This window comes from Heloderma suspectum, chromosome 11 (assembly GCF_057233095.1).
Source record: "Heloderma suspectum isolate Gila_16-S chromosome 11, 16-S_ref, whole genome shotgun sequence".
NCBI classification, from domain to species: Eukaryota; Metazoa; Chordata; class Lepidosauria; order Squamata; family Helodermatidae; genus Heloderma; species Heloderma suspectum.
This window is the reverse complement of record NC_139468.1, coordinates 24,970,443-24,985,360: the sequence shown is the minus strand read 5'-3', so window position 1 is coordinate 24,985,360 and position 14,918 is coordinate 24,970,443. Positions and strand designations below refer to the sequence as shown.

The following is a 14,918-nucleotide window of genomic DNA, read 5'->3' as shown; positions in this document are numbered from 1 at the left end:
ATGGTTCCCTTCCTCTTCAGAGGCTCCATTTTATGCCATTAATTTCGTAAGTAGGTGCTATCCACAAACAATGCCCTACATTTGCTATCAAACATTGTCCTTGCCCACTAATAGATGGAGCTGATGAGGGTCAATGCAAACCATTAATGTAGCACCATTCATAGCCAAGGGACTTGGCTGCATTAACATGTGCAGAGCTCTTTAACAAAAATGCTTGTCAGTATTTATTCAGAAGATTTCACAGAGATCATTGGGGGCTACCAAAAAAAAAAGAAAAGAAAAGAAAGGAAGGAAAACATTCACTTTCAGTTGACAAAACTTATTTGGAAAGTTGTTATTTGACACATTAGCTTATTGACATGGCTAACAGTGTTACTTATAGCTTACTTTAAAAATACATCCTTTAGGGAACAGATCATAAAAGGAAGTGCACTAGGGGATGAAACGCTAAACTTTGGGCTTAAGACAAATAAGCTGCTGGCAGAAAACATAAGGAAGCAGAAGGATATCTTGTGAAGAAGACAGAGAAAGTAGCAATTTCATGGCAAGGATTTTTTTTTTTTGAAAAAATAGGCTTTTAGGCAGACGGAGGAGAGAAATAAAACCTATTGTGAAATTTAAAGGATAATTCTATTTACATATTTTTGGATATATACCCAGAAGTGGCTTACAAGACTGTTCTTTGTGTCGCAATAAAGCCAGCCATAAAACATCACAACAGGAAGAGCAGAGAACTATAAAAACCATTTCCAGTAGCCAGTTAAGTAGCTCATCTATTCATTTCTGCCAGAACAAAAGCCCTTTTAAAAATAACTGTCTTGACCCTAATCCAGAAAATCAAGAATGAGCTAGTGGCAAAAACTACCAAAAGTGAGTATGTACATGAGGGGAGGTGAATCACCACCACGAAGGCTCTAGTTCTACTGCACTTCAGATGGTGAGACATGACAAGAGGGCCTCCTAGAAGGTCTTACAGCAAGATGAAGGAGAAAAGGAATATATGGGATAATGCAAGGAATTTCACAAAACCCCAAAACCTTCTTGAATTGTTATGAAATGGACACATTGATTAAAATTGTGTATGATTTTTTAAGCATTATCATTTTTCATTAGAAGTTAGTAATGTGCAAAAATCCATCACTCCATGAAGTCTGGAGTGCAATACAGCTGTTCTTCAGGCTTACAGTGCTCAAAATTTTAAACTGCTCTGGAACTTCAGTTATATGAAAAAAAAATGGATATGTATGATCTAGCTGAACATAGTCCATGGGCCAATAAAAAATGCGCTTCCTTAAGAATTGCAACCCCAGAAACATTCGAACAGCCTCATGACCAAGACCAAGAGTTAGTAGCTCACCTGTCCACACATAATCCATTCATAGTATGTTCATTCCCCATCCTAGAAAGAGCCAACTTTTGTATCCATTTCTGTTTCATCACCTTTTCTGGAAAGCTTTTGACATAACCTTGTAGTCATAATCCCCTATGGAAACTAAAACTAAGTACATGGAACTGAACTGAACAAACATTCCCCACTTGTCACAGATGGTCAAGGCAAGCAGCTGATCTGGCTTAGGAGTACGAGGTCACCAGAAGACAAGCTGCATGGCTTACTTGCTTACACATGGGGTTTCCATGGGTATTCAAACACCCTAAACTACTCCTGGAACTAGCCTGCAGAGTGTTCAGCGATGTTGCATCACAAACTTCTCAACAGCTGCTTGCTTGGAGGCAGTTCTCCTTTGACCCTGGGAAGTTTTCAAATGGGAAGATTTGTATAAATGGTTTCTTCCCCTCTCCCCCCGCCCCCCCCATAAGCTACAAACAACTACAGGTGTGTGTGGACAGGTAAGCTAGTAAAGTGTTTGACACCTAGCAACTCATATTTGGGAAGCTGCCCTATCCAATCAAGAGTAGCATCCAGCACTCTCCATGCAACAGAAAACATCACCAGATTGCCACATCCCAATCTGACTGGTTACTTCACGGAGCTCTGAAGATAACTCTGAGACCCTGTCAGAGTTCCCCTTATGACCTGGATCACCTGAGCAACTCCTTAAGGATCTGTTGCCTCCTTAAGAGTCCCACCTTCCTTCTCTTAAACTCCTCTTTCCAGTAATGTGGGGTTTAGGCTGTAGACATGGGATGATTACCACACCAGACACTTGGGATTTAACCACAACAGTTCACTGGTAAATTAAAGCTAGCAAATCACAACTAAAGGTATTTACACAATAGAGCTAAGTGATACAAAAGGCCTTAAAAGAAAATAAAAGTTGTAAAATGCAAGTTCCTTTACCCTAGCTGTACTTAGACTCCTCTAGGCTGCTTCTTCCTGTGCTGGTCTTCTGAATCTGCTCTCACTGTTCTGGTCTTTCTGACACTCTCTCTCCCCCCCCCCCTCTTTGTCTTTATACCCTCCTTCCCCAAAACCAAAAGTACTGCTTCATATCTGAAGAAATGAAACTTAACTGGGGAAATTAAGCTGAAACTTAGCTGGGGAAATGAAACTACTCCTCTCAGGGATACCCCCTCCCAACAAAAAAACCCCCAGGCCTCTAAGTTTGATCTTTTCCCCCTTTGCCTCTGTAGGCCTCAAACCTTCACACCCACCCACTACTATTTATTGGCCAGTCAAGGCGTCTATAAGGGCATGGCGGAAAACAGAGCAATCAGGTTTTTTCCCCAGCAGGACACTGGAGCAATACTTCCTTGTGACTGTTTATTACTCCACTGCCTTGGTTTATTTCTTTGAGCCCCTGTTCTCACCTCTGCACAGCTCCTAGCTTAATGACCCCCACCCCCCAAACATGGCCTTCTCAACACATACCTATCTCTGTCCTCTTTCCCCACGAAGCCAGCTCTCATTTCCCACTCCTTCACTCTACTTTGCCTTCTTGGCTACAGATCACGCTTCTGTTTCACTCCCATGACAAGATAACACAAATGTTTCTCTCTGGCAACTCTCCATAACCCGGCTCCTCCACTTAACACCAGGCTCACCTCTACTGAGCTCTGACTCATACGAGATCATGACACGCACAACCCTGCCCTTCCAGGGGCCCAGGCCAACATATGCCAAGGGGCATCCAGAGACCATCAACAGCATGAGAGAGTCAGATGGCTGGGAGATGCAACTGCAGATGTATCGTAAGACAGAAAAATCACTAACTTTTAAAAAAAGAAAAGAAACTCACATCATGCCAAGATGAAGTAGCAATATGATATTAAGCATGGGGTACGGCTACCCAGCAACATCAGACAGATCTTAACAAGATCAGCCTCGGATGGCCTTCTCTCTGTCCCATCAGCCAGGACAGCTAGGCTGGTGAGGGCAAGGGAGAGGGCCTTCTCTGTGGTGGCCCCCACTCTGTGGAACTCCCTCCCTAGGGAACTCCGCCACGCCCCCTCTTTAACGAGCTTCCGCTGCACATTAAAAACGTGGTTATTCAGGAAGGCATTTGGGGTGGGTTAGGGTATTTTTTATGATGTTTTTATTGTAGAATTATACTGTTTTAACTGTTTTGTTGTTGTACATCGCCCAGAGTGGCTGGGTGACCAGCCAGATGGGCGATTAATAAATTAATTAAATGATATTAAGCACTCATGCTGACAAGCAAAAGAACACTACAGTGCAGTAAGCAAGTGTCTGCCACCTTTTATAAACGCCACCCTTTATAAACAAACACTTTTTATCCTGGTCTCTCAAGGTGCTTTTCAAATGAATGATTTCTCCCCATTAACAAAGAGTGAAACTGAAGTGTGAAAGCTGGTTCAGAAAGGAGCATCAGAATCATTATGTTTCAGAACAGGAACTTTATGGAGCCTTCCCCAACCTGGTGCCCTCCATGCTGGCCGGAGATGGTGGGAGTTGTAGCCCAAGACACCTGGAAGTCACCAGGCAGGGCAAGGCTGCTTTAGAGCGCAGCTTAAGCACTCCTGTGTGGCTCTGCTTGGCGGAGGCATTCCACGTGCAAGGCTGGAGGCTGCTTGTAGCAGGCTGACAAGGCTTTGGCATCTCCGAACATTTTACAAGGAGGATAATTCTATCAATGGCTATTAGTCACGACGGCTCTAGGGAACATCCATGTTTATTTATTACATTTATATCCAGCACAGCGAGTCTAATGAGTGACACGTACGTATGTGTTCAAACATATGTGCAACATGCACGTGCGTGGCCCCCGCCCCCACAGCAAACACCTGATATGGCCCTAGGGGCTGAAGAGCTAGTGCACCCCTGATTTAAAGGTAAGCTATTAACTAGGAGCATGATCTCACCAAAGTTAAAACACTTTTAGGTTTCACAGATTTCAAGGGGTGAGCGTTAACACACATGCTTAAGTCCCCCAATGAAGTCAAGCCGATGTAAAACAAAAGAAAATGATTAACTTAGGAGGAAGGGAGATATCAAGCAGTTATTAAAATGAAGACATTACTTAAGGAAGCAGAAGCTGGCTTAGAGGAAACAATTCTAAAAACTTCTTCTGTAAAAATGTGACATAAATGTTACAATACAAATTTCAGAGGATACAACTGTTTAAAGTGATGCAAAAATGCAAGTAGTAATCATTTTGCTACTTGGATTGGAGCACACTTAAGAGGATGAAACACTTCAGCTTCATGATCTCCTAACACTCTCTCCCAGATACATCCTTGAAGTGCACTCCACGTTTAAAGAAGCAAATTCCATTTAAACACCTGAGGCACTTAAAATTTAAGAACAATTTTGTGCATTTAACATACAAAGAGCATGCAACTGGCTCAGCTCAATTCAGTTTTATGAGATCAGGATTCAGTATGAGTCCTTTGCAAGTAACTGATACTTAACAAGAAACACATGCATGGGGGTGGGGGAGTAGATTATGAAAAAAGCTGAAAAAACTGGGAAGGGCACCGAGACTTACATCTGCTAGACACCCTTGTGAAAAACCCTCAAGTGTTATTGTGTGACCGTTTGCAGAGGTTCAAAAGACTTGCTGTTCTAGACAAGTCCAGCATTTTAGTTTTCCCGTCCTGGTCAGCCAGATGTCACATCAGTTCACAAGCAATCCTACGGTACCAATCTAAGGTCCCTCAACCACTAACAGTGTCTTGATTTCCAAGACAGAACACAAATACATGAAGCAGGAATCCCATCTAATTACCTTGTATTAATTCAGTCCACTTAGCCATATACAAGAAAAGCAGTGTGTACCTGCAGGGCTAGTGCAATATCAATGACTTGCATGTGTGAATGAGCTAAGACAGATTTAGCACCACAAGACATACTTTTCACATGACTGCATATAATTTAGATCAGGGTGGGAACAAGGTAGACCTGGATCTACTGGTAGATCCCTGGGTGACTTGCAGTAGATTGGCCAGCATTTCATTGTGGGAGGTTAGAACTGTGACGTGGAGAAGGGGGCTTTTACTGCAGTTACACCAAGCATTTGGAACGGCCCACCTTTAAACATGAGGAGGAGTCCATCTCTGGCTATTTTCTGTATCATCTCCAAGATTTTCTTATTTTAGCAGGGTGTGTGTATAACTATTTCTCTCTCTCTCTCTCTCTCTCAGACACACACACACACACCACTCAACAAAATAGACCTGTGCTACATAGGGCAACAATGCTTCTTGTCCTCCAAATTCAACTTTTAAAAAAGAAATTCAAGTTAAACAGAAGGAAAACATTGTTATGAAAGGAACAGATTCCCAAGTACTTTGTTGCATAAAGCATTAAACCGGGCAAGTTCAAAACTATTAAAGCCCTAGTATAATAGCCCTACTCATTAATTCTATCCCTATAGTGTTATGATCATGTGGCCAAGAGAGAAGCACCTGACACACCATAATTCCACCCTTGTTCATAAAGCCACCCTCCCCGCAACCCCCAATGCTAGTTTACGAAATTAGAGGGGAAACGTACAATCGTATCTATAAAAATATATCAACATCCACTTACAGACAGTTGGATAGCACCATCTAGTGGTCCCAACACCCAGCGCAGCTTCAAGCCAGAAATGAATGCACCTCTTAAACCAGGGATGTCGAATATCAAGCTCTTTGGAGCCCCTAACACAGCCCACTGCCACCACACTTCAATCCTTTTCAGGACCAAGATGCCATGTACAGCAAACTGAATGTGCTCATTTACAAGTAGATCTGCTGGTTCAACAGCCCATGCTTATTTAAACCACCACACACACTTAAGGCAGCAGCAAGCCTGTGTCTGGAAGGTGAAGCAAACAGTTTTCAAGAAGCTAACTGTGACAGCAGATCCTCTTTCAAAGACTTCCTTCCTCCCCTTGCAGTACTCCCCTGTCTAGGATATACTTCCTCCCCAATCTCATCACTTCTTTACCCAGCAAGTTCAGGAGTCCCTCTCAGGCCCATGCATTCCCTCCTGTATAGAAAAGTAGTAAGTGCACTGGAAAATCCTGCATGCAAGTAGAAGTGAATTGCCCCACCAGGAGATTCTGTACTTACTCGAATGTGGGATTTTCACTGCAGTTATGGCTTTCTACACAGAAGGGAATGCATAAGCCTGAGACACACTCCTAAACCTACTGGGTTAAGCACCGAAGGAGGCAGGGAGAGAGACAAGAGAAAGCAGTAGCTTCTGAACAAACTCTATGATGGTGTCAATAAGATACCAGGAGAATAGAACGTTGTTATCAAAAGCTTACAAAAGTGCCTGAAAGAATGAGCATGCTCTCTGCATAAAACTAATACAAGGTTTCCTAGAAGATTAAATTATAGAGAGGCCATTGTGAATTCATAATTCATGTTGATATAGGGCAGTATCCAATATTGCTACTATACTAGCAGGAATGACTGCTAGCACAACCAGAAACTACAATTTCTAGAATGGGAAATTGTAGAGAGGTCACAGAGGGGAGTTCCAGTGACTTGTCCCATTCTGGAAGCGGTAGTTTCAGGTAGTTTCTTGGGCTGCCCTAACCAATGCTATTTTCCCATTGCACTAGCTGTTATTCCCATCCCACACACACACACACACACACACACACCCTCCCTCAATAAAATAAACCTGTACTACAAAATATCCTCTCTGCATAACATAGTGCAAATACGTTAAGAGTTGGCAGATTGCTTGCTCTGTACGCTACCCATAATGTTTCTATGTTAATCACAGCATTCAGTCTTTGATAAAGCACACAGACACAAATGTTGAATATCTAATGTGATACAAGAGTCTGCTTCATGTTAAGGGCAAATAATCTTATGAGGGAAAATAATCTTATGAGGCTGAAACCAAAATGAATCTAGTCTTGCATACTGTGACTTAACATCTAATGCCACTGGAGCAGAAGGAGATCAAATGGCATCGTTTTCTCACCTTGGCTTGTTCTGTGGCAATGTCTTAGCGTCAACTGCAAACATTTTGGAAACAAAGACAATGACTGGGGCAGTTTCTTCACTGCTGCATTTCATAAACGCTAAGCAAACATAAAACGAAAGAGTTACTTGTCTTTCCAAGGTCTGATGAAAGAGTCTCTGGCTTTATATGCATTTGTCAAATGACAAGTTAGTAAGTGGATCCAGGAGGGAAACTTATGTAAGATGTTTTGTACGTCTGCCTGAGCTTTTCAGCCACCTTGCAGAAAGCCGAGGTCTGCCCAGATTTCAAAGTAAATCTTTTAGGACATTGTTCATCACCAGGACAGGAGAGTTTATCAGAGCAAATCACTCTCCCTTCTCCCACTAACCAAGTTACCATTGTAGAATGAGCCTTATTTGAACAGGACTTGAGCCACATATTTTGACTGTCTTGCACAAATTTACTCACCATCTTTCAGGTCTTGTGTTTCTTGGGGCAGAGAGTCAAATGTTTTAGCTCCAACACACATCAACTTTTCCACTCTCTCAGCAGTGATATCAAGAGGACTCGGGAGTTTACTACAGACCATGGCTAAAGCACAGTGCTAAGGATACATACAGACGTTATCTACCTATTCATCCATGGTTCAAAAGGGAGGATGTTGATTGGAGGCTGTGCAGATGCAATGCGATAGTCTCCAATAACAGCAAGGGTGGCCCCCAAGATAGGGCTTGCTAGAGAGTGCGTATATAAACCACAACTGCTCTAGGGGGAGGATTCTTGGAGACACTAGGAAGCCCAGGAGAGTAAGGAAAAGAATAGGAATAATTCAAGTCTATCCAACAGTGGTTAGGCTCACACCAAGGTGCTCTGGATTCTGTGGCTGGAACCCCCCACCCCACCCCCATGCATACTGAATAAATTCAACAACAAACTTTGCTATGAGAATACTGATACAAGCAGGATGAACACTGCTATATTCTCCCCTCAAACCCACCCCTCTCCCATGAACTGGTGGGTTATTTTCTATTTGAGGAAATATTATAAGCTTAAATTATAAATAGCTTTTTTTCTTAAGGATACAGAGAACTGCCTCCGATATTGGTAGCCATTGACTACAAATGGCATTAAGCTGAACCTTCGGATCTGTGTGGCGCAATTCACGAGCACCGATTTTCAGTCCCAGAGAAGAAACTATTTTATCAATTTTCTCCTTGTCTCTATGAAGAAAGCATACATATGCAATTATAGTGTTGTGTCTCATTAACCAATGAGAATATTCCAACCCACCAATTTCACACAAAAACACCCAGAAGGCATACTTTTGGACATACTGTTCTGTTACTGTTATCAATATGGCACCTGGAGGTCAGCGTTCCTGATCCACCCCACGATCCACACAACACCCTGGATTACAGCTCACCCTCTTTCAGATGGAAATGCTCCGATATGGAGCAGATCACCAAAGGACACTGAGTGTTAAAAAAATAAAGAATCGCAGCCTCTCCAAAACAAGTGCAGATCTGCTTGGGTAATAGAAAAAGGATTCCCAAATTGTTGTCATCAAGTAAGAGAAACAGTCAGATACTTTTTCTTTTACCTTTTCGTAATAGCTTCATAGAGGCTCCATAGGTTTTCCAGCACCAGTTGCACAAACAAAGGCTTCTTTCCTTTCAACTGGAAGAAAGCACTGGTTATACACACACAGGATATCCTTTAGCACCCACATACGGAGGATTCACTAGAGGGCCCTCACAGCATCCTACTTCCCCCTCTGCTCGTGAGGCACTGTACCAAGCCACAATGGGGAATGGGAGACTTTCACATGCCTCCCGCTACCCCACATCCAAGGAACACAATCTTCATGTTGCACCTACAAATGCCATTCTTGCAATGGACTGGACTGGACTCTAGTTTTGCATAAACACCAGCAGTTGAAACTAAGGCCTAGTCTACACATGCAGCAGAATAAGATCAGAGAATGGATTGCCCCACTTCAGACTATAGGACATCAACCTGGTGCCCCCCAGATGTTTTGGACTACAACTCCCAGAGTTCCTAACCAGTAGCCATGTTGATGGGAGTTTAAGCTGATGGGAGTTTAAGTCCAAAATGTGTGGAAGGCACCAGGTCGGGGGAGGCTGCTGTAGGAGTATCACACTTTGAATAGTCCTCCATGTGAAAAGCAACCTGCAAGTAAGAAATCACCACAACAGGGACCTAGCCAGGCCCAGCCACCATGAGTATGTGTGCTCAGGTCTCAGACCTCCTTGCATACAGAAGAGAAAAATGGTGAGCACCACCAATCCCTGTGATTGGAAGGCAGTGTGCAGCCTCTGCATTGACCAGGGTATGTATATATACTAGGAACCTGGCTTTTGCCCTTATCTGGTCAGAAGAACAGTACCTGCTGCCCACTGTGCTACATGCTCCAGGAGGTAGCTTCCTTGGGGACCTAGAGCTGGAGAACACATCCTCTAGGTCTAGATTCAGGTTTGACTGTCAACAGCTTCAGCTTGACTAACATGTAGAAGCCAACAGTCTCAATCCACACACGTATCAGCAGTGTGCCTACATAGTAGTGAGTGTGCATCTACCCACACCCAGCAATCAGATGGTTAGTGCAGTCAATTTTGATAGCACCAAATATCTGTTGTGCAGAGGGATGGGAAAAGATGTATTCACCAACGGCACTCCAAAATGGGCAACTAGCTCTATCAAAGCTGAAATGAGCAAGCCATGTAATCAGCATTGCCAGTCCAGGATCTGGATGCACATGTACAGCCCCAGCAAAGAAATCCGTCTGCTACTTCTTCTAAGTCTAATTTTAAACTGTAAGTTCCTAGGGGCAAGGACCTATCTTCTTCCTTAATCTGTAAATTGCCATGCGCACTGACGCTGTACATCAACATCATAATCAATTTGCACATTTGCTAAATCTGGGTGACAAATTTTAAACATACTTTTGAACAACAAAATTGTTCATATCCCAGAAAGTGGTAATACTGCATACACAATTGACTGAGGGTTTTTTTTTCCTGGTAGGAAAAAAAGAAGGTAGCAAATGCAGGGTTATACACCAGTGCACCCAGCAATAATACCTGGTCAGCTTTCATGATCTTCTTGGCTTTTGTATTGAGGTAATAATCTCCCCACAGGGTCTTCAACAGTACTGAAGGCTTGATTCCAAGTTTCTGGCTATATAGCTTAGCAAAATGTTCAATGCTGGGAAACCAAGACAAATAAGTTGACGCAATGATGTCTAAATAAAACAAAACTTTTCACAATAAGGCACCTGTGTCAACCTACATAGCAATCATACTACACATTTGACAAGTACAAGACACATTTGACAAGTAACAAGTTTGGTTGGTACAAGAGCCCCAGAAGACATCTTGCCCAGGGCTTCCTCAAACCTAGTGCCGACCCTGTTAGCTTGCATATGTGAATAAGCCAGCACAAATGTAACACCACAGACACAGGACTTTCAGGTCACTGGATGCCATTTTCCACACACATAAAAATAAGATGAAAATAAGCAACACGGTCTTAGGCTCCAAACTTTTACCCACCGAACTCCATGGGATTTACTTCTTAGTGACTTGTATAGAATCGAGCTGCTTATATAGCAGAAGCCTAACAAAAGCCAGGACAACAGTGTCTCACTAGTTTCATTTTGTCCAACTCTCTTATTCTAGAAGACTATGAATAAATTCCAATTATCTGTAAATGAGTTTCTAATTTTCATTCTTCCTCTAAATCAAATAAAAAAATAATATATATTTTTTACCATCAGCAATGTATTCCAGTCTCCTCTTAACCAAATCCTGGCTGAATAAAACATCAATTTTTTATTTATATACTATTTCTATTCTGGCTGTTGGCAATAAGTTAATCACTAAGGTTTTTTTTAAAAAAAAACAAATTCATGTTTTATAACATTTTTACTATAACTTTTTAGCAGGAGCTCTTTTCTTTTTACCTCTTATTATCACAATTATACTTTTCCAAAAAGCACACAGACTTTTAGGGTAGGCCCAGCAAATAGGATAATAATCAGCTTGAGGATATCCACATCAACAAATCAACTACAATGTGGAGTGTGTCAGCCCTCACATGGTGAAGAAATTGGGTAACTGTAAAGTTCAGCTGCCTTAATGAAAATATCTGATCAAACTATTAATAAGTATCTATAAACTCACCGAAAGCCCCAGCCATCAATTGCACTGGCAAATACCACATTCCCCTGATCAGGTGAAAAATAAAGATGGGAATCATCCATGAATTCCAAGCCCGCACTCCAGTCATATACTTGGTCTCCATTAGCAGAATCAGAAGTCAACTGAGTTTCTATTTCTTTCTCAGCTCTTTCCTCAAGGACTTTAGAAGTGAAGAGAGTCGCAGTGATTGCATTCACCTAAAGACACATTCATTAGATTTATTTTCATTATTATATCTCATCTTTCTGGCCCTAAGCAGGATTTAAAGGCAGCTTGAATTAAAGTTCTTAAAACCATGTTGACACATTAAAATATCAGAAGTATAACCATCAAAGCCACTCTCAAACTGCAGCTATACTATCAAAATTAAAACAAATAAAACCCAAGCCAGTCAGGCAATCATCCCAAAAGCCTCCTGGCTTTCTTAGAACCATGAGTCAGAAGGCCTGATAAGTTGATCTAGGTTATAAATTCAGTGGTCGGTGCCACCACTGGAAAGGTCCTACTCCTATTTGCAGTTTTAGCTCCAGAAGCCAGGGTGCTCACAAGAGAGCCCCATCTCATGATTCAGAGCATATGGGAAGGAACAAGATGGGAAGACCCCCAAGGATCAAACTACATGTGATGTTATAGGTTTTTAACCCGCTGACTCAGACCCCTTCCTCTCTCCACCTCCCTCTGCTAGCCTTTTTGTTCTACTTTAGCTTGCCTTTTTGTCGTTATGGCTGTGATTTGTGTTGATATAAAGAAAACCAATAAAAATATTTTTGAAGGTGTTTTTAGCCAGGGCACTTAGGACTGGCCAAGACTCTTTCTTTAGAAAAATAGCAATTTTCGGTGGGAAAATGGCACACCTAAAACTACTTTTTCAAAGGAAAGACGTGGCCAGCTCTAAGCACACTTTAACATAACATGGAGCTTAGCCTTAAGGTATCCTTGATCCAGACTATTTAGAATGACTAAAATTAAAACCAGCACTTTGAATTTGACCTGGAAACGAACAAGAAGCCAGTGTTAGAATTGATGGAATATGCTCTCTCCAACAGGCACTACTAAACAACCAATAGCTACATTCTTGACCAGCTTACATTTTTGAATACTTTTCAAAGGAACCTCCACACAGAACATATTACAGCGCTCCATGCATATTACAGTGGTCCAAATGTGACCACATGAAACCTACGTTGAACTTGCTGCCTTCTCCACACTACAAATATCAACATTTATTCTCCCTGCTGATTACAAATAGCCAGCCAGTTAGAAATCTTTCATACCTGTTCCAAGATATTCTTAAGGTGAGAGTATGCTTCCTGAGGAGTAAACTTGAGTTCCAGTATGAGACGATCTATTTTATTAATTACCAGGACTGGACGAATGTTTTCTAGCCAAGCTTGTCGCAGAACTGCATGAGTCTAGTACAAAGCGGAACATATACACTGACAATGTTGTGAAACACTTAAGCAAAACATGGCTTATTGAATAACTTTGGCCTACTCTAAACATATAATTAAAGCAGAGTTTTATGAACTTTTCCTTCACCCCTCCATTCTTGCCTGTAAGTTCCTGACCATAGATACATGCAGTTTCAGTATTACGCACAATGGTTATCAACTGGGATTAAAATTAACTCAGGTTTGCAAATCCTAAAAACACTCTGCAAATCCTGATTAAATCTAAGAATTTTCCTATTGATAAAAACATCCGAGTGTCTATTTCTGTCAGTAAACCAATATTCCATTATCAATAAGATATATTTGGATCTGTAACCTGCCTTACCACATATTTTAGATCCCATACCAATAACTACATTCCCTAAGATCTGACACATCACATTCACTGTATTTTAAACAATAGTCTGAGTATAAGCATCTCCTTCCATGTACTGGTTGAAGGTGGTGTCATCAAGTAGGAACATTTTAGTTTATTTTTCCCTTCTCTGTCCAAAATAAGTTTTTCCCATCACCTGTGGGCAGACACCTTCCACAGCATCTACCACAATGATGCAGCCATCACAGAGTCTGACAGCTGTAGATACTTCTGAAGAGAAGTCCACATGACCAGGGGAGTCTATTAGGTTGATGAGATACTCCTGATCATCTAGAATCAAAGAAAGCATCATTAAAAAGCAAGCATTTTAGAAGTATCGTTGCATATTTGTGTGAAACCATGGTCTAGCATTAAGTGGGCGAGCTTTGGGCTCATGCACTCCCACTTCCCCTCTCATCCATCTAGGGGAGGAAGTTTACGGTTTCCGTTTGCAGATTCATCTGAAGATAGGAAACTGCTTTGTTCAAGCCACAGTTAGTTCACTAACCAGCACCTTAAACCACAGTTTGATCCTTGTTTGAACAAAGCTCAGTTCCCTGTAGTCAGAGGTAACAAATTGTTCCAAACCATAAAAACTGAAACTGACAGCTCCCTCCTTTACACATGAGGGGAGAAACAAGCAAGCCCGAGACTCATGCCTGCTTAGCCTCGTAATACTAAACTGGGGTTGGCAGCTTCCTTGGGGTCAAGGGCTGCATGTAGCATTGGGTTGGGAGCTGCACACACCATACAATCCAGTGGGTGCACACACGTAGACACACACACACACTCCCTCAAATTGGGGGGTGGGGAGGCTTTACCATTGCTCTCTTCCTAGCAATTGTGCTGGGTAAGAATAATGACAGGGATGACTCTCCTTGGCACTCTTTCCTAGCACTCTGTTTTGTTGGAAAATGGGCATGCAAGAAGATGCATCCCATGTGCCATTTCTGAGCAGAATCAGCTGATTCTGCTGGAGAACATGGCATGCACGGATGACTCTTCTCACACACCAATTTCCCAGCAAATTCTCTTCCCACCAGCCCACTAAATAGTTGTTTGGTGGGGCCCAGATTCTGCTGGGAAACAGGGCACACGAGGAGATTCAACCCCACGCCCATATTTCCCAACAGAGTCTGGTTGTACCAGCGGTAGGACCTGACACAGTGCAGCAAAGGCTGCACTGGTTGGATGCTCCTCAGCAACACAGGGCAACTCATGGCAGGCCACAGTAAAGCCTTGGGTGGCCACATGTTGCCCAGCCCTGCACTAAGCCATGGTTTATTATATCTGAACTGATCTTTACAACAGGTGCCTTAATAGAAAAATAATTAGTATTTTACGTTCTATCAGTCAAAGTCTTTAGACCTTACGCAAATACCATATTTCATGACAACCCAATATTTAACAGTCCAAGTGCATGCACAGAATGTGATAACTACATTACCTTTTCCAAACAGCAATGAAATTGCACTTGATTTCATTGTAATTCCTCTAATTTGTTCATCGTCTCGGCTATCCAAATACCTCAGCTGTATGAAGAGAAAGAACAGAAAAAGAGTGAG

General features: G+C 42.1%; 1 protein-coding gene across 7 annotated transcripts in view; it reads right to left on the bottom strand.

The window, feature by feature from the left end:
- Positions 1-14,918, bottom strand: part of EFL1 (elongation factor like GTPase 1) — a 116,606-nt gene that overhangs the window by 98,604 nt on the left and 3,084 nt on the right. For all 7 annotated transcript variants that reach the window (XM_084817243.1, XM_084817244.1, XM_084817239.1 and 4 more), the window contains exons 4-12: positions 14,801-14,885; positions 13,511-13,644; positions 12,822-12,959; positions 11,530-11,744; positions 10,429-10,552; positions 8,928-9,004; positions 8,411-8,547; positions 7,796-7,918; positions 7,346-7,445 (exon numbers count right to left, since the gene is read on the bottom strand). In XM_084817243.1, coding sequence (XP_084673369.1) covers positions 7,346-7,445; positions 7,796-7,918; positions 8,411-8,547; positions 8,928-9,004; positions 10,429-10,552; positions 11,530-11,744; positions 12,822-12,959; positions 13,511-13,644; positions 14,801-14,885 — 1,133 coding nt within the window. The remainder of the gene's footprint in view (positions 1-7,345; positions 7,446-7,795; positions 7,919-8,410; positions 8,548-8,927; positions 9,005-10,428; positions 10,553-11,529; positions 11,745-12,821; positions 12,960-13,510; positions 13,645-14,800; positions 14,886-14,918) is intronic.